Raw genomic sequence first — 22,377 nt, forward strand, 5'->3', positions numbered from 1 at the left:
GTTTTAAAAACGGACGTTTTTTCGGGAGCAGTGATTTTAATAATGCTTAAAGTGAAACAATAAAAGTGTAATATTCCTTTAAATGTCGTACCTGGGGGATATCTATAGTATGCCTGTAAAAGAGCGCATGTTTCCCATGTTTAGAACGGTCTGACAGCAAAATGCATTTTCTAAAGGGAAAAAAAGTCATGTAAAACTACTATCGCTAGTGCCGGCTATAATGAATTGTCGGTCCGGCAATATACATAAAAGTTCATTGATGAAAAAAGTCATGGAATTTCCCCACAGAGGAATCCCAAACCAAAATAAAAAAAAAATGTGGTCTGGTATGGATATTAAGGGGAACCCCGCACCAAAATTTAAAAAAAAAAGGCGTGGGGGTCCCCTTCAAAATCCATACCAGATCCTTCAGGTCTGGTATGGATTTTAAGGGGAACCCCGTGACAAAATTATAAAAAAAATGCCATGGGGTCCCCCCAAAAATCCATACCAGACCCTTATCTGAGCACGCAACCTGGCAGGCCGCAGGAAAAGAGGGGGGACAAGAGAACGCCCCCCCTGAACCATACCAGGCCACATGCCCTCAACATTGGGAGGGTGCTTTGGGGTAGCCCCCCAAAGCACCTTTTCCCCATGTTGATGGGGAGAAGGGCCTCATCCCCACAACCCTTGCCCGGTGGTTGTGGGGGTCTGCGAATCGGAATCTGGAAGCCCCCTTTAACAAGAAGACCCCCAGATCCCGGCCCCCCCATGTGAATTGGTAATGGGGTACAAATGTACCTGTACTATTTCACAAAAAAAGTGTCAAAAAGGTTAAACACGAGACTATTTTTGACAAGTCCTTTATTAATTTGTTCTTCTTTCTTCTGGTCTTCCTTCGGTCTTCTTCTTCTTCCTCCATCTTCTTCTCCATCTTCTTCTCCGCTCCGTCCGCACGATCCGCCTCAGTGGTAGACTTCCGCCGTGTGACGCTTTGGTTCTTCTGACACTTCTTATATAACGGAGGACGGGGCCACCAGGTGACCTCCTGTGACGCACGGGGACTTCACAGGGACTTCCCTATGGCTTTCCCTGTGTTGTCAGAGGGGGGCAGGGTCACCCGGTTACGTAAACGGGTGACCCCGCCCCCCTCTGACAACACGGGGAAAGCCATAGGGAAGTCCCCGTGGGTCAGAGGAGGGCAGGGTCACCGGGTGGCCCCACCCTCCGTTATATAAGAAGTGTCAAAGGAACCGAAGCGTCACACGGTGGAAGACTCCCACTGAGGCGGATCATGCGGATGGAGCGGAGAAGAAGCCAGAGAAAGATGCGAGACGAGAAGAGCGGAGGAAGAAGAACACCGAAGTCAGACCAGAAGAAAGAAGATGAAAGAAAAACAAATTAATAAAGGACTTGTCAAAAACCGTCTCTTGTGATTTTTTTTTAACCATTTTGACACTTTTTTGTGAAATGGTAGGGGTACCTTTGTACCCCATTACCAATTCACATGGGGGGAGCGGGATCTGGGGGTCTCCTTGTTAAAGGGAGCTTCCAGATTCCGATAAGCCCCCCACAACCACCAGGCAAGGGTTGTGGGGATGAGGCCCTTCTCCCCATCAACATGGGGACAAGGTGCTTTGGGGGGCTACCCAAGAGCACCCTCCCAATGTTGAGGGCATGTTGCCTGGTACGGTTCAGAAGGGTGGGCGCTCTCTCGTCCCCCCCCCTTTTCCTGTGGCCTGCCAGGTTGCGTGCTCAGATAAGGGTCTGGTATGGATTTTTGGGGGGACCCCACACCTTTTTTTTTTTTTTTTTTTTTTTTTTTTTTTTTAAATTTTGGCACGGGGTTCCCCTTAAAATCCATACCAAACCTGAAGGGCCTGGTATGGAATTTAAGGGGACCCCCACGTATTTTTTTTTTTTTTTTTAATTTTGGTTCGGGGTTCCCCTGTGGGGAAATTCCATGCCGTATTTATCAATGAACTTTTATGTGTATTGCTGGACCGACAATTCATTATAGCCGGCGCTAGCGATAGTAGTTCTACATGACGTTTTTTCCTTTAGAAATGTCATTCTGCTGTTAGACTGTTCTAAACACGGGAAACATGCGCCCCTTTACAGGCATACTTTAGAAACCCCCCAGGTACGAAATTTAAAGGAATATTACACTTTTGTTACACTTTAAGCATTATTAAAATCACTGCTCCCGAAAAACCATCCGTTTTTTAAAACTTTTTTTTGCATTGATACATGTCCCCTGGGGCAGGACCCAGGTCCTCAAACACTTTTTATGACAATACCATGCATATAAGCCTTTAAAATTAGCACTTTTGATTTCTCCCATAGACTTTTAAAGGGTGTTCCGTGGCTTTCGAATTTGCCGTAAACACTCCAAATTGTTCGCTGTTCGGCGAACGGGCAAACATCCAATGTTCGAGTCGAACTCATGTTCGACCCGAACATAAAGCCCATCCCTAATCCTGACACCATAACAGCCATGGTGCCGTGATGATAAAAGCACTAACACCAGCCATTGCCCACAAAAAAAATTATTTTCTGGCAGTGCCCCTGGGCTGAAGCCACCGCTAAGGCACTACTATGTGTTGTGTTTGGTGTGCTGCACTACAAAAATGTCAATAAATGTGACGTTTGCTATTACAAGTTGAAGAGAAAAGCAGGGGCATTTACAACAACATAGTTACATAGTTAGTCAGGTTGAAAAAAAGACACAAGTCCATCCAGTCCAACCATAAAAAAAAAAAAAAAAAAAAAAAAAAAAAAAAAAAAAAACGTACAATCCAATATACCCAATACTATACCCACAGTTGATCCAGAGGAAGGCAAAAAACCCCAGCAGAGCATGCTCCAATTTGCTACAGCAGGGGAAAAAATTCCTTCCTGATTCCAGAGAGGCAATCGGATTTTCCCTGGATCAACTTTACCTATAAATGTCAGTACCCAGTTATATTATGTACATTTAGGAAAGTATCCAGGCCTTTCTTAAAGCAATCTACTGAGCTGGCCAGAACCACCTCTGGAGGGAGTCTATTCCACATTTTCACAGCTCTTACTGTGAAGAAACCTTTCCGTATTTGGAGATGAAATCTCTTTTCCTCCAGTCGTAAAGAGTGCCCCCTTGTCCTCTGTGTTGACCGTAAAGTGAATAACTTAACACCAAGTTCACTATATGGACCCCTTATATATTTAAACATGTTGATCATATCCCCCCTTATTCTCCTCTTCTCAAGAGTGAACAAATTCAGTTCCTCTAATCTTTCCTCATAGCTGAGCTCCCCCATGCCTCTTATCAGTTTGGTTGCCCTTCTCTGCACTTTCTCCAGTTCCCCGATATCCTTTTTGAGAACTGGTGTCCAAAACTGAACTGCATATTCCAGATGAGGTCTTACTAATGATTTGAACAGGGGCAAAATGATATCTCTCTCTCTGGAGTCCATACCTCTCTTAATACAAGAAAGAACTTTGCTCGCTTTGGAAACCGCAGTTTGGCATTGCATGCTATTATTGAGCTTATGATCTACCAAAACCCCCAGATCCTTCTCCACTACAGATTCCCCCAGTTGTACTCCCCCTAGCATGTATGATGCATGCATATTCTTAGCCCCCAAGTGCATAACTTTACATTTATCAACATTAAACCTCATCTGCCACATAGTCGCCCAATTAGACAGTGCATTGAGGTCGGCTTGTAAATTGGAGACATCCTGTAAGGACGTTATTCCACTGCATAGCTTGGTGTCATCTGCAAAGACAGAAATGTTACTTTTGATCCCAGACCCAATATCATTTATAAAGATATTAAAGAGTAAGGGTCCCAGCACTGAACCTTGGGGTACACCACTGATAACCTTAGACCATTCAGAGTAAGAATCATTAACCACTACTCTCTGAATTCTGTCTTTTAGCCAGTTTTCTATCCATTTACAAACTGATATTTCCAAGCCTGTAGACTTTAACTTACACATGAGCCGTGTGTGGGGAACTGTATCAAACGCTTTTGCAAAATCCAAATAAACCACGTCCACAGCCACCCCTCTGTCCAAGGTCTTACTTACCTCTTCATAAAAAGAAATCAGGTTTGTCTGACAACTTCTGTCTTTCATGAACCCATGCTGTCTGTTGCTTAAAATGTTTTTTTCCAGCAAGAACTCGTCTATGTGGTCTTTTATTAAACGCTCCAGTATCTTCCCGACTATAGAAGTTAAACTAACAGGTCTATAGTTACTTGGTAAAGACTTTGATCCCTTTTTAAATATAGGCACCACGTTCGCCCTGCGCCAATCCAGTGGTACCATTCCTGTCATTAATGAGTCCCTAAAAATTAGATACAATGGCTTTGAAATTACAGAGCTCAATTCTTTTAGGATCCGTGGGTGGATGCCATCAGGTCCAGGTGCTTTATCCACCTTTATTCTGTCTAAATATTTCTGGACCATATCCCTTTTTGAGCCATTGTGGATCATTGGGGGCTGTGTCAATACCACCCCCATTATGGACATGAACTTCCCCATGCTCTTTTGTATACACAGAGCTGAAGAAAGTATTTAATAAATTAGCCTTCTCCTTGTCCCCAGTCACCCACTCTAGATTATTCTGTAAAGGGCCTACATGCTCAGACCTGACCTTTTTACTATTAATATATTTGAAGAATTTTTTGGGGTTTGTCCTACTATTTTTTGCGATCTGTCGTTCATTTTGAATTTTTGCACCCTTGATTTCCTTTTTACATATTCTGTTAAATTCTTTGTAGCATTTAAATGACACTAGTGTTCCTTCATTTTTATATTTTTTAAAAGCTCTTTTCTTATTGTTTATAGCTTTTCTAACTTTGACCGTGAGCCACAGGTTTTCTTTTTAGCCTTTTAAACTTATTGCCCATGGGAATATACTTTGCAGTGAGGTCCCAAACAGTCTTTTTGAAGAATTCCCATTTCTGTTCTGTGTTTATCGCTGCCAATATTCCCTCCCAGTCTAAGTCCTCGAGAGCAGCCCTCATCCTTGGAAAATTTGCTCTCTTGAAGTTAAGTGTTTTTATCTTTCCCTTATGTATTTCTTGTTTACAGCTAACATCAAATGAAATCATGTTATGGTCACTGCTACCCAGGTGTTCCTTTATCTGCACATTAGTAATAAGCTCTGCATGGTTTGAGATTACCAGGTCCAACAGAGCTTCATTCCTAGTTGGGGCCTCAATAAACTGGACCATAAAATTGTCCTGTACTAGGTTTATAAATTTTTATAAATAAACATAGATGTTGTACATTTTTCTGGCACAGAAGTTGTGCACGGTTCTGGCATAGATTTGTGCCAGAACTGTATTTGGAAACAAAGTCCTGCAAAGTACAAACAAAACTCTAATGCCGCGTACACACGATCGTAAATTCCACCAGCAAAACTCAGATGAGAACTTTTTGTCGGAAAATGCGACCGTATGTATGCTCCATCAGTCTTTTGCTGGTGGAATTCCAGCCAGCAAAAGATTGAGAGCATGTTCTCTATTTTTCGGTCGGGAAAAGTTTCTATCCGAAAATGCGATCGTCTGTACAAATTCTTATGCGCAAAATTCCTATGCATGCTCGGAAACAATTCGACGCATGCTCAGAAACATTGAGCTTCATTTTCTTGTCCAGGGTGCCCGCAATGTCGGCACCTGCAGCCGATCTATCCCTTGGCTGTCGGGTGCTGCCGCCATGATCCTCAGTAAGGGAATCAGGTAGTGAAGCCTTGCGCTAAACCACTGGTTCCTGCTGTTTTCTGGGACCCGTGTGTCTCCCAGAATACAGCAGGGGGGGGAAATGGCGTAGATACCCACGGGTGGCTCAGGTATCTATGCCGGAAGTGTAAGCAAAATTCCTGTATTAGACAGGTATTTGCTCCCCCCCTCCCCCCTGAAAGGTGCCAATTGTGACACTGGAGGGGGGGGGGGGGGGGACCGGAAAAGCTGAAGTTCCATTTTTGTGTGGAACTCCGCTTTAGGATTACTGGAACCATGTCCTGTGGTCTTATGAGATCAAGATAAACTTATTTGCTTCAGATGGTGTCAAGCGTGTGTGGCGGCAACCAGGTGATGAGTACAAAGACAAGTGTCTCTTGCCTACAGTCAAGCATGGTGGTGGGAGCATCATGGTCTGGGGCAGCATGAGTGCTGCCAGCACTGGGGAGCTACAGTATGCGTTAAAAACAGGGGTTTAGTCTGCACACATTTGCAAATACATGCTTAAGCTACAGGCCACATCAAGGCTCACTGTAGCTTTAAGAAGGGGTGGGCTCCCTTCAGTCCATCTGCCCTCCACCTACTCATCAGAATGCATGTGCTTCCATTGTGGAGTCACTCTTCAGTCAATGATAGGAACTACAGATACCAGGGTGCCTTGATGTGGTCTGTAGCTTACGCATGTATTTGCAAATGTGTGCAGACTAAACCCCTGTTTTAAACGCATACTGTTAGACAGGTTGATTCGATTGTCCGTGGGCTGGTCTGTAAGTAAGCTTGGAATTTTTCCTTGGCCTTGTTTATGTTTAACGGCACTTCCCCGTTTTCTTCTTTTCTCTTTTTGTTTCTTTCAATGTTACTTCGACTTAGGGGCTAGTTTTTTCGTTTTGCATAGACTTTGTATTCCCCAGGAAATGATCCTAGTCCATGAAAGACATCCTTGTACTTACTAAGAATATCAAAATTATTAGCACCAGAAGACTGTGCGTTTAAAATATTTTGCACACAATACCAACTGCATTAGTTGCAGTTAGTCTTCAGCAAACAGTTTGCAGGCTTTCTTGTGCATCATCTTTAGAAGAGGCTTCCTTCTGGGATGACAGCCATGCAGACCAATTTGTTGCAGTGTGTGGCGTGTGGTCTGAGCGCTGACAGGCTGAACTCCCACCCCCTTAAACCTCTGCAGCCATGCTGGCAGCACTCATACATCTATTTCCCAAAGACAACCTCTGGATATGATGCTGAGCATGTGCACTCAATTTCTTTGGTTGACCATGGCGAGGCCTGTTCTGAGTGGAACCTGTCCTGTTAAACTGCTGTATGGTCTTGGCCACCGTGCTGCAGCTCAGTTTCAGGGTCTTGGCAATCTTCTTATAGTCTAGGCCATCTTTATGTAGAGCAACAATAATTTTTTTCAGATCCTCAGTTCTTTGCCATGAGGTGCCATGTTGAACGTCCAGTGACCAGTATGAGAGAATGAGAGTGATAACACCAAATTTAACACATCTGCTCCCAATTCACACCTAAGACCTTGTAACACTAACGATTCACATGACACCAGGGAGGGAAAATTGCTAATTGGGCCCAATTTGGACATTTTTACTTAGGGGTGTACTCACTTTTGTTGGCAGCGGTTTAGACATTAATGGCTGTGTGTTGAGTTATCTTGAGGGGACAGCAAATTTACACTGTTATACAAGCTGTACACTCACTACTATACATTGTAACGAAGTGTCATTTCTTCAGTGTGGTCACATGAAAAGATATAATAAAATATTTACAAGAATGTGAGGGGTGTACTCGCTTTTGTGAGATACAGTGTGTGTGTATATATATATATATATATATATATATATATATATATATATATATATATATATATATATATATATATATATATATATATATATATATATATATATATATATATATATATATATATATATATATATATATATATATATATATATATATATTTTTTTTTTTTTTTTCTTCTTTCTCGTACATCACTGGACACAGAGCCACAGTAATAACTGATGGGTTATAGGGTATTACTAGGTGATTGGACACTGGCACACCCTAACCAGGAAGTTCAACCCCCTATATAATCCCTCCCCCTACAGGGATACCTCAGTTTTTTCGCCAGTGTCTTAGGTGTTGGACGTGTAAAGATGTCCTGTGCTGAGCTCCAAAGGTAACATCCTATGTCCTATACTGGGGCAAGCCAGGCGAACCGGATCCATTTAAAAGTGTCCTTTTTAGGCTGAATTGGATGGTACCCGGGCCTCGTTTCAGAAGAAACGAGGTTTTACCTGTAACGCTTCCTCTTTTTAGAGAGCTGGACCCCGCACTTCAGAAAATGTTTTTTCTAGCCTTATTTCTGGCCCGGTGCTTTACAGGCCCAGAACTGTGGATCCCCCTATCTGTAGGGGGCCCCAGTCTCTGAAGGTTTTTGCAAACGGAGCCCACCGTGATTAATGGCCGTGATCACATGATCACATCTTCACTCAGTGGAAGAAAACGCACTAGGCCTTCCTCTGCTACCCAGGACCCTCAGGCTGAGGAGCTCTGGGATAGGGGAGAAGAATCCCTTTCAGAGGATCAGGATGGGATGGATGATTCCTCTTCAGAGGAATCAGGTGGAGAAGGGCCCTCTGCAGCTTCTCAGGATGAGAGTCTTAGTACAGATCCTTGCTGGATTGGTCCGCTCCACATTTAAGTTGCCCGTGTATTACAGAACCCTGCAGCTGGATAAGGTAAGGGAGATTCCACAGAATTTTTTAATTCTAATAGGTTTCTCCTTTAAGGTAAACGCATGCTATGCCTATTGTCGCCACCGGGGGCTGCCAAGAGCACATACCGTCTTATGCTGATTGTCTGTCTCAGTGTTTCACGCTGCACAAGCTCCTCCAGCAGAGCTCCAGGTAGGATGGGATGGGGGGCTCTCCTCAGGGATATTCCCCCTCAAAAAAGGGTGCCGCATGTGGTCTGTGAGGCGGTAGTATACCGCAATATTACCGCCGCCACCATTCCCAGGTGCAGGCCCCATCACTGCCAGCCTCTCTCCTTCCTTCTCCACCCCCAGCCTTCCTCCACGCTTATCCAGCGGAGGGGTGGCTTGCACGGAAAGCGCTCGCTTGTTTGAAAAACGAGGAGGGGGGGCGGAGTGTCAGTGCAGCGTCCAGCATGCCCAGATGCCCACATTGCCGGCTATAAGAGGCACACTTGGGAGGTGCACACAGCCTTTGGAGGGACACAGAGCTGACGGTCGCATGTAAGGTGGAAAACAGGCATTCCCCTAGGCAGCATTTACTAAGGAAACACTAGACTGGGCATTGGTAGCAGGGCTGTTGCTAGACTACATCGCTCAGCAGTCAGTGTCCATTTTGTGATACCTCCACCTTGTTGCTTTGCACTATGGGTAGAAGAGGTTCAAATACCCCAAAAACCAGAGGCTCTAGGGGATCTCCTTCGGGTTCTGAGGGCCCCCTGTCTGCAGCATCCTCCCCCCCCGAGGGGCCAGGGACGGTTAGCCAGGGAGAGCCGTTGGGGTCAGGGGCTACACCTGCTTCTGGCACTTCAGCCCCTGTATATATTACGCAGGAGGTTTTTTCCTCAACCATTAATGGTTTAGAGGAAAGATTAATGGCCGTGATCACATCTTCACTCAGTGGAAGAAAACGCACTAGGCCTTCCTCTGCTACCCAGGACCCTCAGGCTGAGGAGCTCTGGGATAGGGGAGAAGAATCCCTTTCAGAGGATCAGGATGGGATGGATGATTCCTCTTCAGAGGAATCAGGTGGAGAAGGGCCCTCTGCAGCTTCTCAGGATGAGAGTCTTAGTACAGATCCTTGCTGGATTGGTCCGCTCCACATTTAAGTTGCCCGTATCTGAATCAGTTAAAGAACCCTCTTCTTCATTGGGGTCACTGAAGCCTCCTCAAACAGCACATGCTTTTCCTGTTCATAATCTACTGTTCTACCTGTTCTAAAAAGCTCCTTTATTCTGAGTGGGATCACCCAGATAAACGATTTTTTCCACCGAAAAAGCTTTCAACACTTTATCCTATGGAAGAAAAGTTTATTAAGATGTGTGGAATACCGGCCGTTGATGCCTCCATTTCCTCCGTAAATAAAAGTCTGACTTGTCCTGTAGACAATGCTCAGATGCTCAGTGTGACAGACTCACCCGGGACAGAGGATATTGGAGGGGACTGAACGCAAGCCTCTTGCCCACCGATTATGGGCCCTAGCATTTGGGGGAATGGTGCTCTCTGTGAGCTGTATGCCTGGGGACCCTGGGGTTGGTGTTACTTTGGATCAGCTCCATGTCCCCCCAAAACACACACTCTGGGAACCCTTTATATGCCATATTAGAATGGTGACTGATTTATACCGTTGGGACTTGTACTGTTAAATGCTAATGTCCTCAATTCTGCTATAATGTGTTAATTGTAAATAAGTCTAGTGTGGCTCTACGTCTTTTCACCCGTTGTTGTTTGTGTTAATTAACTGTGTGAAGCTCGGTGACCACAAGTCTGGGCGAAAGGTCATGTCTCAGTCACCTAGGCTGTATAAAGGATTAGATAATTAGCTCATGTTAATTAGGTTACAGTTGTATTGCTAGAGGAGGTTCCAACGGCATATAAAGTCTTGTAATTTTGATTCTAAATAAAGTGAGTTCATGTTAGCAACAAGCAAGTGTCGCCTTGTTTTGTGCTCAGAGAGGTTGGAATATCTGATATCTGTATACAGACTGGGAGGAAGTGGTATATGACGGAAGCACTCAAGCGGAGTGAGGGACGTTCCGTGACACTCAGGGATCCTGTGGATAAAAAGATGCAATCCCTGTTGAAAGATGTTTTTGCCCTAGCAGGCTCAGTGGCTCAACCTGCAGTAGCAGCGATTGGAGTTGGTCAATACTTAAGAGACCATGTTAAGCAGGTCATCAAAGTTTTACCTGAACAACAGGCCCAGGGGTTGGCTAACCTTCCAGCGGCCTTATATTTTGCTTTTGACGCCATCAGAGATTCTATCATGCAAACCTCTCGTCTTTCACTTGGGTTGGTGCATATGCGTAGAATCTTATGATTAAAAAATTGGTCAGCTGAAGCACCATGTAAGAAGCTCCTGGCTGGGTTTCCATTTCGTGGTGCAAGGCTGTTTGGAGAAGACTTGGATAGCTATATTCAAAGGATCTCTAGTGGGAAAAGCACTCCTTTACCTGTTAAGAGAAAGAGTAAGCGTCCCTCTTTCAAACGGACTCTTTCCCCAGCACCAGCGGCATCAGCCTCCAGGCAGTAGTGACGGCCTCCTCCGTCTGTGTCAAGAAACAAGAGAACCCCAGGGACAAAAGAAGTCCTGGGGGAAGAAGTCTACCAGACAAGACACTAAGGCCTCTTTATGAAGGGGCGCCCCCGCTCGCTCGAGTGGGGGGAAGACTGCTACAGTTCTCAAAGCTCTGGCAGGAGGACTTCCAGGACAGATGGGTAATCTCCACGGTAACCTTAGGTTACAAACTGGAGTTCCAAGGATTTCCCTCTCCTTGTTTCCTCAGGTCAAATGTCCCCAGGGATCCAGAGAAAAAGCAGTCGCTCCTTCTAGCGTTAGAGCGGCTTTTGTCGCAAGAGGTCATTATGGTGGTTCCCACGAAGAAGCAAGGATTGGGCTTCTATTCCAACCTTTTTACGGTCCAAAAGCCAAATGGGGATGTCAGACCCATTTTGGATCTAAGGGATCTGAATCGATTCCTAAGGATTCGGTCCTTCCGCATGGAATCAATTCGGACAGTAGTCTCCATCCTGCAGGGAGGAGAATTTCTGGCATCGATAGACATCAGAGATGCATATCTGCATGTGCCCATTTTTCCTGCTCATCAGAAGTTCCTGCGCTTCGAGATAGGAGGGCGCCATTTCCAGTTTGTGGCTCTGCCTTTCGGGATAGCCACTGCACCTCGAGTGTTTACAAAGATCTTGGCTCCTCCTCTGGCCAGATTAAGGGCTCAAGGTATAACTGACATAGTATACATAGACGACCTGCTCTTGATAGCCTCTTTGAATGGGAGCTTGAGGACCACAGTCAGGTATCTGGAACACCTAGGTTGGATTCTCAACCTAGAAAAATCTTTCCTAAAACCAGTAAGAAGATTGGAGTATTTGGGTCTGATTATAGATACAAGCCAGGAGAGAGTTTTTCTACCTCAGGCAAAGATCACTGCTTTAAGGGAGGTAGTCAGGACCAAGAAGGGTCCTTCTGTCCACCTTTTTATGAGGCTGCTAGGAAGGATGGTGTCTTCATTCGAAGCAGTTCCCTATGCTCAGTTTCATTCAAGACTGCTGCAACACAGTATCCTGTCGACCTGGAACAAGAAGGTTCAGGCATTAGAATTTCCAATGCACCTGTCTCATGCGGTGCGTCAGAGACTCAATTGGTGGTTAATACCCGAAAACCTCCAGAAGGGGAAATCCTTTCTACCAGTTACTTGGACAGTGGTAACAACGGACGCCAGTCTTTCAGGTTGGGGAGCAGTTCTGGAACAGTCTGCGGTCCAGGGGGTATGGTCCAGAACCGAGAGGACCTTACCCATCAACATTCTGGAGATCCGTGCGGTATATCTAGCCCTAAGAGCCTGAACTCAGGCTACAGGGTTGTCCAGTCAGGATCCAGTCCGACAATGCCATAGCAGTGGCTTATATCAATCATCAGGGAGGCACCAGGAGCCGAGCTGCTCAAAGAGAGGTGAACCAGATCCTAGTCTGGGCAGAGAAGCAGGTGCCATGCATATCGGCAGTTTTCATTCCAGGGATAGAGAACTGGCAGGCGGACTATTTAAGTCGCCAGCAGTTACTCCCAGGGGAATGGTCTCTGCATCCCGACGTCTTTTGGGCCATATGCTAAAGATGGGGGGTCCCAGATGTAGATCTTTGCATCCAGATTCAACAGAAAGATAGACAGATTTGTAGCAAGGACAAAGGATCCTCTTGCATACGGGACGGATGCGTTGGTGATTCCGTGGCATCGGTTCTCACTGATTTATGCATTCCCGCCTATTCTGCTACTGCCGCGACTCCTTTGCAGGATCAGGCAGGAAAGGAAGTCGGTACTCCTGGTAGCTCCCGCCTGGCCCAGGAGGACTTGGTATGCAGAAATAGTAAGGATGACGGTGGGTTTCCCGTGGACCCTACCGTTACACCCAGACCTGTTGTCTCAAGGTCCAGTGTGCCATCCTGCCTTACAAACGCTAAATTTGACGGTTTGGCTAGTGAAACCCACATTCTGACGAATCGTGGGCTTTCAGATCCTGTGATATCTACCTTGATCAATGCAAGGAAGCCAGCTTCCAGAGTAATTGTATCATAGAGTCTGGAAAGCTTATGTATCCTGGTGTGAATCCAGGGGTTGGCATCCCAGAAAAATATGTGATAGGTAGAATTCTTGATTTTCTACAATTGGGATTAGAGATGAAGCTGGCCTTGAGTACCATCAAGGGCCAGGTCTCGGCCTTATCAGTATTATTTCAACGGCCACTTGCTACACATTCTTTGGTCCGAAACTTTATGCAGGGGGTGACGCGTCTTAACCCTCCAGTTAAGGTGCCCCTAAACCCCTGGGACTTAAATTTGGTTCTGTCTGTTTTAAACAGCCTTTTGAACCAATACGTCAAATTCCTTTGGTCTTGTTGACAAGAAAGTTAATTTTTCTGGTAGCCATTTCTTCTGCTAGAAGAGTATCAGAATTGGCAGCTCTTTCCTGTAAAGAGCCTTATTTGATTGTACACAAGGATAGAGTGGTATTGTGCCCTCATCCTAGTTTTTTACTGAATGCGGTTTCAGAGTTTCACCTAAACCAAGATATTGTTCTGCCTTCCTTTTTTCCAGATCCCTGTTCTTCGGAAGAAAGGTCACTACATTCTTTGGAGCAGTCAAGGCCTATCTGGAAGCAACTGCTAAAATTCGCAAAACGGATGTTTCGTTTATGCTGCCAGAGGGTCCCAATAGAGGACAGGCAGCGTCAAAAGCTACCATTGCTAAATGGATTTGACAAATGATTATTCAAGCTTACGGTTTGAAACAGAAGATTCCTCCGTTTCAGATCAAGGCACATTCCACAAGGGCTATTGGTGCTTCTTGGGCAGTGCATCACCGGGCCTCTATGGCTCAAATCTGCAAGGACCTCAACCTGGTCTTCAGTCCATACATTCAACAGATTTTATCAGGTGGATGTGAGAAGGCATGAGGATATCGCTTTTGGCCGTAGTGTGCTGCAGGCAGCGGTACAGGGTCCTCAGGTCTGATTGCACCCTACTTGGTTGTGGTTCCCCTCCCCTCAGATAGCATTGCTCTGGGACATCCCATCAGTTATTACTGTGGCTCTATGTCCCATGATGTACGAGAAAGAAAATAGGATTTTTTATAACAGCTTACCTGTAAAATCCTTTTCTTTTGATGTACATCACGGGACACAGAGGTCCCGCCCCTCTTCTAATACACTTATATTGCTTTGCTACAAAACTGAGGTATCCCTGTAGGGGGAGGGATTATATAGGGGGTTGAACTTCCTGGTTAGGGTGTGCCAGTGTTCAATCACCTAGTGATACCCTATAACCCATCAGTTATTACTGTGGCTCTGTGTCCCGTGATGTACATCAAAAGAGGATTTTACAGGTAAGCTGTTATAAAAAATCCTATTATATATATTAGTTCAGTGCAAAGTGGATTTGCCTTTAGTAAATAAATCCCTTTGTTTTTTTCAAAGGGTTTGTCATCTCATTCCACAGCAACTCAAGACATGCGCACATATACTGTATATAATATATGTGTGCATGTCATGAGTTACTGTGGAATGAGATGACAAACCCTTTAGTAAATAAACCCATTTATGTTTTTTTCAAAGGCAAATCCACTTTGCACTGCACTGTAGATCTGAGGGGGATATGCAAGGAAAATAAACAGCATTTTTGCTTGTACATGATTGGATGATAAAATCAGCAGAGCTTCCCCTCATTTCAGATCTTCCCCTCAGATTTAAAGTGAGTGGATTTGCCTTTCGTAAATCAACCCTACGGGTTAAGCCTTAGTTAAGAAAAGAATGGTGTCACATCTACAAACATGCGATACTGCATGAGCAGGTTGCCACTCAATGACAAGGAAACTGCATATGAAATTTAATAAGTTTGGAAACAATATTTTGGTACACTATAGGCAATGGATTCATATTTCATTGTTATAGTTTTAAGAAATCAGCACATTTACAATTGTGGTAACTAAACATTCGTTAAACAGAATATATTTTTTCTTTTGATAAAATAGTTTAACAGATTCAAGTGATTAATAATCATTCATAAAAAGCATTATTTTATATTATTTGATTGCTTAATACAACGTATTATTTTATGTGTTTAATGGTAATGACAATAATTATGATCATCAATGTAATAATCATTGAATGGGATATCCCTTTAGTGCTGACTACACTGAAGTCGAAGTTGAACCCACAGAACAAATGGGAGAGTTTGCAGAAAGAGAAGTGGAAGAATACTATTATGAGGAAGAAACAGAGAGTGATATTGTTTCAGAAACTACAGAGACTGTGAATCTATCGACTGAGACAGGGTTCACTGGTATGTATCAGCATGCACATACACAAATAATTTCTTCCTCATCTAACATATCCCAAGTGAATATTTTAAGAAAGGGAAAAAAAAAGACATCTGCAGACCAGTTGTCTAATTAAAAAAACAGCTGCATTTCAAGAAATAGTTTTGCAGCTTATTTAACCCCTTCAGATCCGTGCTATAGCCGAATGATGGCTGCAGCGCGGATCTACTTTGCCGGGAGGCCATCAATAGAAGTCCTCCCCTTTGCACGCTCCCCGTGCGTCCGCTGCAGGGTGCGCACGGTGCACACTGTGATCACCGAGTCAATGAAACTCAAGTGATCACAGATCGGAGTAAGGGGGCATTCGCGTCCCCTTACCACGTGATCAGCTGTCAGCCAATGACAGGTGATCACATGATGTAAACAGAAGTTTGGTAATTGTTCTTTTTTCTCCTCACACTGACAGCGTGAGGAGAAAAAAAAGCTGATCACCGACTTCTGCACAAGGGACATCGCTCCCCAAGAGGAAGAGGCGAAGCCGCCTCATCGGTGCCCACCAGTGCCGCCTGCCAATGCCCACAGTGCCCCGAATCAGTGCCCACCAGTGCAAAAGTGCCAGCAATCAGTGCCACCTATCAATGCCCACCAATCATGCCAATCAGTGCTGCCTATCAGTGTCAGCTACCAGTGCCGATCAGTGCCCGTCACTGCCACCCATCAGTGCCCATCAGTGCTAGCTATTAGTGCCCATTAGTGCTAGCTATTAGTGCCCTTCAGTGCCACCTATCAATGCCCATCAGTGCCCACCCATCAGTGCCCACCAGTGCCACCCCATCAGTGCCCACCAGTGTCGCCTATTAGTACCCATCAATGCAGCCTATCGGTGCCCATCAGTGCAGTCTTTGTATTTTTTATTTTTTTTAAATGTCGGGCTTTTTAAATTTTTTTTAACAAAAAATAAAAAACCCAGAGGTGATGAAATACCACCAAAAGAAAGCTCTATTTGTAGCAAAACAATGATTAAAAATTTTACTTGGGTACAATGTTGTATGACCGCGCAATTGTCGTTCAAAGAGTGACAGCGCTAAAAGCTAAAAATTGGTCTGGGCAGGAAGAGTGCTTAGTTGCCCAGTAAGAAAGTGGTTAAATCCATTATGCTAAGTTCACCTGTTTATTTTATTTTTTTCTAAATTCGAGCTTCCCTGTGTACCAATATACAATTAATGTAGCTCTATTGCAGAAAAAAAAAAGATTTCTCTGTCTTTTAGGACAGTCATTACCTCAGCCTCCAGTCTCCTGAAGAACGTCCCTCCATTATCCATCCTAAAATTTGTTTTTTGGGATGAAAAAAACGTTACAAGGAAGTAGTTCACCAGCTGACCTTATCAACACACACCTGCTCTCTCGCTCCCAGAGATTGCTCTCATCCACCTTTGCAGCTACATGCAGACTTTGCCAGTGAGCTTCTTCCTCTATACACGGCCATCAATAGTTTTGTACTTTAACCTCATCTTGCATAGAGTGTGCAGGAGCTGAGCAATCACATAACAGCCTATTTGAAGCAGAACTGTAGTACTGAAAACTGGAGAAGTGTGTACCTGGAAGTCTTTATGGCTTACCATACACTATACAATCTGATTGTACAATCTCCTTTAGATCTACCATCAACTATGTAGTGCAAGGGCCTGCTTGATTGGAACAGAGTGATTTGATAGATAGGTGTGTCTTCCTATGATCTATTTTTGATAAATCTAAAGAAGATTGTACTGAGATCGTACAAAGAAATGTTATAGTGTATGGCCACATTTATACACCTAAAATGAATTAGTCACGCTTTTGGTGCCATTAATTAACAGCACCACAAAAGCAGAAGCAAACACACATTTTGCCATGTAAAAAAAAACAAAGCAAAATGTGCAGTAAAAAATGTGTAAATCACAACAAGCCAAAATGTCCCATAAGCTACTTTGCTACGTGTGGGGCAGCCCATTGAAATCAACGAGCTGCTCTATGCATGTCACAGGAAAAACAAGCCAAAAAACATGTGCTCCTACTACACTAGGTGTGAATGGGATCTGAAATGGTCTAAATTGGTGTGTTTACACAAGAACAATGAGTCTCCATTCACATCTGCATGTTTCCGAATGCATGGCAAATTGCAGAAAAAACACGTGTTTTGGAAAAACGCTGCAAATGTCCATTGAACTTGCGTTTCCATTAAAGGTTAATGGCACCCCAAGCGTAGGTAGAAGGCACACATCTGCCGTGCCACAAACGCATTGCAAGCGCACCAAAAAAAAACATGCCGCACTCCGCTGACTGGAGCTTCTTTGGGGTGTTTGTCGCGCATAGGGAAGGCCATTTAAGTAAGTGGACTGATCTATGCATGACGCATGGAAGCGCTCAAAAACACCTAAAAGAAACCAATGCGCCGGATCACAGCCTGACAGCTGAATATCGCTGTCCACTCCCTCCGATGTACTTGTATAAAGATGACCATATGCTATGCAATCTGATTGTACAATCCCCTTCAGATTTACCAAAATGATGGAATTGGAGGACCCACCTGAATAATCTATTCAATTTCTTTCAAATCAGATAGGCCCTTGCACTACATAGCTGATGGTAAATCTAAAGGAGATTGTACAATCAGATTGTAATGTGTATGGTTACCTTAATGGAAGAAGTAGTAATGTGAGTGGAAGTAAAAGGTGGTAAAGTAATGAGGGAGGTGTGGTCCAGAGTGGTAAAACATGCCTGTTCTGTGATGTACTAAAGCAGTGCATGATGGGATATGTGTGATGTGTAAGAGGGACTATTTCCTCACTTTGGAGAGATGTCTTTTCACTTCCTGTTGTGTCTCCAGTACAGAAAGTAAGAAAAAAAATCTCCCCAATGGGACACACTCAGAAAAAACAAACAAGCAGGGGTTATAATTATTTCCGATCTATCCAAAATTGGCTGGTGTTGGGCTACCTGTCATCTGGCTTAGCGACCCCCAGTCCATATCGCTTCTCTCACAAAGGCAAAGAGGCGCAGGGAAACAAAATACATAGTATGCATCCCCACCCATCCTCACACAAGTCCATCCCAGGCACTCGTGTGTGATCTTACAGGATATGGACAAGTTAGGAGGGGCAACGGGGATCAGCACACAAGAAGAGCGAATAACAGAGTGAAGCTGTTTTAAATGTGCAGGAAGTTTCTGTCCTGCTGTACTCACTGTACATGCAAATCTCTGCTTTGCTAAGCCCATCCACTGTCCTACTGCCTACGGAACACCCATTGCTAACTGACAATCCATTGCCCATGCTTACTGACAATCCACTGCCCTACTGACCATCCACTACCCTATTGACTCTGTCCACTGCCCTACTGACACCAACCTACTGACACCAACCTCTGCCCTACTGGCCATCCACTGCTCTAATGAGATCGTCCACTGCCCTACTGACACCGTGCACTGCCCTACTGACACCGTGCACTGCCCTACTGACACCGTGCACTGCCCTACTGACACCGTGCACTGCCCTACTGACACCATCTACTGCCCTACTGACACCGTGCACTGCCCTACTGACACCGTGCACTGCCCTACTGACACCGTGCACTGCCCTACCGACACCATCTACTGCCCTACCGACACCATCTACTGCCCTACCGACACCATCTACTGCCCTACCGACACCATTTACTGCCCTACCGACACCATCTACTGCCCTACCGACACCATCTACTGCCCTACCGACACCATTTACTGCCCTACCGACACCATTTACTGCCCTACCGACACCATTTACTGCCCTACCGACACCATCTACTGCCCTACCGACACCATCTACTGCCCTACCGACACCATCCACTGCCCTATTGGCATCGTCCACTGCCCTACTGGCCCAACTGCCCTACTGACCCTGTCCACTGCCCCACTGACACCAACCACTGCCCTATTGACACCGTCCATTCACCTACTGACACTGTCTATTCCCCTACTAACATTGTCCACTGCCCTACTGGCCATCCACTGCCCTACTGACACTGGCAACACATGGTCCACTTCCCTACTGACACCGTCCACTGCCCTATTGATACTATCCATTGCCCTACTGGCCTTCAACTGCCCTACTGGTCATCAACTGCCCCACTGACACCATCCACTCCCATACTGACACTGCCCACTGCCCTACTGACACTGTCCACTGTCCTATTGACATGGTCCACTGCCCTACTGGTCAACAACTGCCTTACTGACTCTTTTCAGTGCCCTACTGGCCATCCACTGCCCTACTGACACCATCCATTTCCCTACTGACAACATCCATTCCTTACTAACATTGTCCACTGCCGTACTGACACCGCCCACTGCCCTACTGGCCAACCACTGCCCTAATGACACCATGCAATGCCGTACTGACACTGCCACTGACACCAACCTCTGCCCTACTGGCCATCCACTGCTCTAATGAGATCATCCACTGCCCTACTGACACCGTGCACTGCCCTACCGACACCATCTACTGCCCTACCGACACCATCTACTGCCCTACCGACACCATCTACTGCCCTACCGACACCATCTACTGCCCTACCGACACCGTCCACTGCCCTACTGGCCCAACTGCCCTACTAACACCGTCACACCTATACTGACCCTGCCCACTGTCCTACTGACACCGGCCACTCACCTACTGACCCTGTCCACTGCCCCACTGACACTGACCACTGCCCTATTGACACCGTCCATTCACCTACTGACCCTGTCTATTCCCCTACTAACATTGTCCACTCCCCTACTGACACTGGCAACACATGGTCCACTTCCCTACTGACACCATCCACTGCCCTATTGATACTATCCATTGCCCTACTGGCCTTCAACTGCCCTACTGGTCATCAACTGCCCTACTGACACCATCCACTCCCATACTGACACTGCCCACTGTCCTATTGACACCGTCCACTGCCCTACTGGCCAACAACTGCCCTAATGACACATGCAATGCCGTACTGACACTGCCAACACACTGTCCACTGCCCAACTGACACTGTCCACTGCCCAACTGACACTGTCCACTGCCCAACTGACACTGTCCACTGCCCAACTGACACTGTCCACTGCCCAACTGACACTGTCCACTGCCCAACTGACACTGTCCACTGCCCAACTGACACTGTCCACTGCCCAACTGACACTGTCCACTGCCCTACTGACACCGTCCACTGCCCTATTGACACCGTCCACTGCCCTATTGACACCGTCCACTGCCCTATTGACACCGTCCACTGCCCTATTGACACCGTCCACTGCCCTATTGACACCGTCCACTGCCCTATTGACACCGTCCACTGCCCTATTGAAACGGTCCACTGCCGTATTGACACCATCTACTGCCTTACTGACACTGCCCACTGCCCTACTGGCCATCAACTGCCCTACTGACACCCTCCACTCCCTTACTGACACTGTCCACTGCCTGAACTACCATTCTCTGCCCTACTGACACCGTCCATTCCCCTACTGACAACATCCATTCCTTACTAACATTGTCCACTGCCCTACTGGCCAACCACTGCCCTAATAACACCATGCAATGCCGTACTGACACTGCCAACACACGGTTCACTTCCCTATTGACACCGTCCACTGCCGTACTGACACCATCCACTGTCCTATAGACACCATCTACTGCCCTACTGACACTGCCCACTGCCCTACTGACACCCTCCACTCCCTTACTGACACTATCCACTGCCTGAACTACCATTCTCTGCCCTACTGACACAGTCCACTGCCCTACTGGCCATCAACTGCCTTACTGACTCTGTTCAGTGCCCTACTGGCCATCCACTGCCCTACTGACACCGTCCATTCCCCTACTGACAACATCCATTCCCTTACTAACATTGTCCACTGCCCTACTGGCCAACCACTGCCCTAATGACACCACTCAATGCTGTACTGACACTGCCAACATACGGTCCACTGCCCTACTGACACGGTCCACTGCCCTACTGACACCACCGACTGTCCTATTGACACTGTCTACTGCCATCCACCACTGCCCTACTGGCCATCCACTGACCTATTGACACCATCCTTTGCCCTACTAACCCCATTCATTCCCCTACTGGCACCGTCCACTGCCCTACTGGCACCGTCCACTGCCCTACTGACCATGTGCTGCCTTACTGACACTGTAAACATATGGTCCACTGCCCTACTGAGACACTGTCCACTGCCCTAATGACGTAATGCCGAGTTTCTCACTGAAGTTAAATTTTAAGGTAGGCTAAGTTTATATTTTTACAGAAACGTTTGTTTTCTTATATTTTTAAGTTGTCTTCATGCCATCCTTACTGTTTATTGGGGGCTTACTAGTTAATTTATTTTTCTAAAAAACAAAAAATAATATATTAAATGGTGCCGAACCCTGGTGATGGCTTCAATGTTGTTCAGATAGATCTCCACCTGAACATATATATATATATATATATATATATATATATATATATATATATATATATATATATATATATATATATATATAAAATGGTGTTCCCTGGAAAATTAGACCTACCCCAAAAATAAGGCCTACTGTGATTTTCAGGGAGGGCTGCAATATAAGCCCTAGTTTAAAGTGCTTGTAAAATGCTAGAATCCACACTATTACTGTATTATATGATGTAAACTGTGTATGTTTCCGTAATCTCATTGTTCCAAATACCTTCGGTATAGCGCCTCTCGGCGCTCGGCTGACCTCCCACTGCTCTCCTCCTCCTCTTCTCCCAGCTTTTAGGGGCGATCCCACCCCCCCTACCCCTCTGCAGTGCTCGGAGCGGGGAAGAGAGCTCCGGCAGGTCACAGAAGCGACCAGCGGTGCTATAAGAAGATATTTGGCACAATCAGATTACAGAAACATACACAATTTACATGATATAATACTGTAATAGAGTGGATTCTAGCATTTTACAAGCACTTTTACTCGGTTCTATTGGAGATTCCTGACAGGTAGAGTGGGAGGGAGAAGACAGCACATGGCATGATAAGATCTACCCCGAAAATAAGCCCTAC

At 45.5% G+C, this 22,377-nt stretch overlaps 1 protein-coding gene across 2 annotated transcripts in view; it reads left to right on the forward strand.

The window, feature by feature from the left end:
* LOC141144549 (collagen alpha-4(VI) chain-like) overlaps positions 1–22,377 on the forward strand; it is a 418,531-nt gene that overhangs the window by 344,431 nt on the left and 51,723 nt on the right. For both annotated transcript variants that reach the window (XM_073630331.1, XM_073630330.1), the window contains exon 39: positions 15,171–15,328. In XM_073630331.1, the coding sequence (XP_073486432.1) occupies positions 15,171–15,328 (158 nt within the window). The remainder of the gene's footprint in view (positions 1–15,170; positions 15,329–22,377) is intronic.

This window comes from Aquarana catesbeiana, linkage group LG05 (assembly GCF_042186555.1).
Source record: "Aquarana catesbeiana isolate 2022-GZ linkage group LG05, ASM4218655v1, whole genome shotgun sequence".
Classification (NCBI taxonomy): Eukaryota; Metazoa; Chordata; class Amphibia; order Anura; family Ranidae; genus Aquarana; species Aquarana catesbeiana.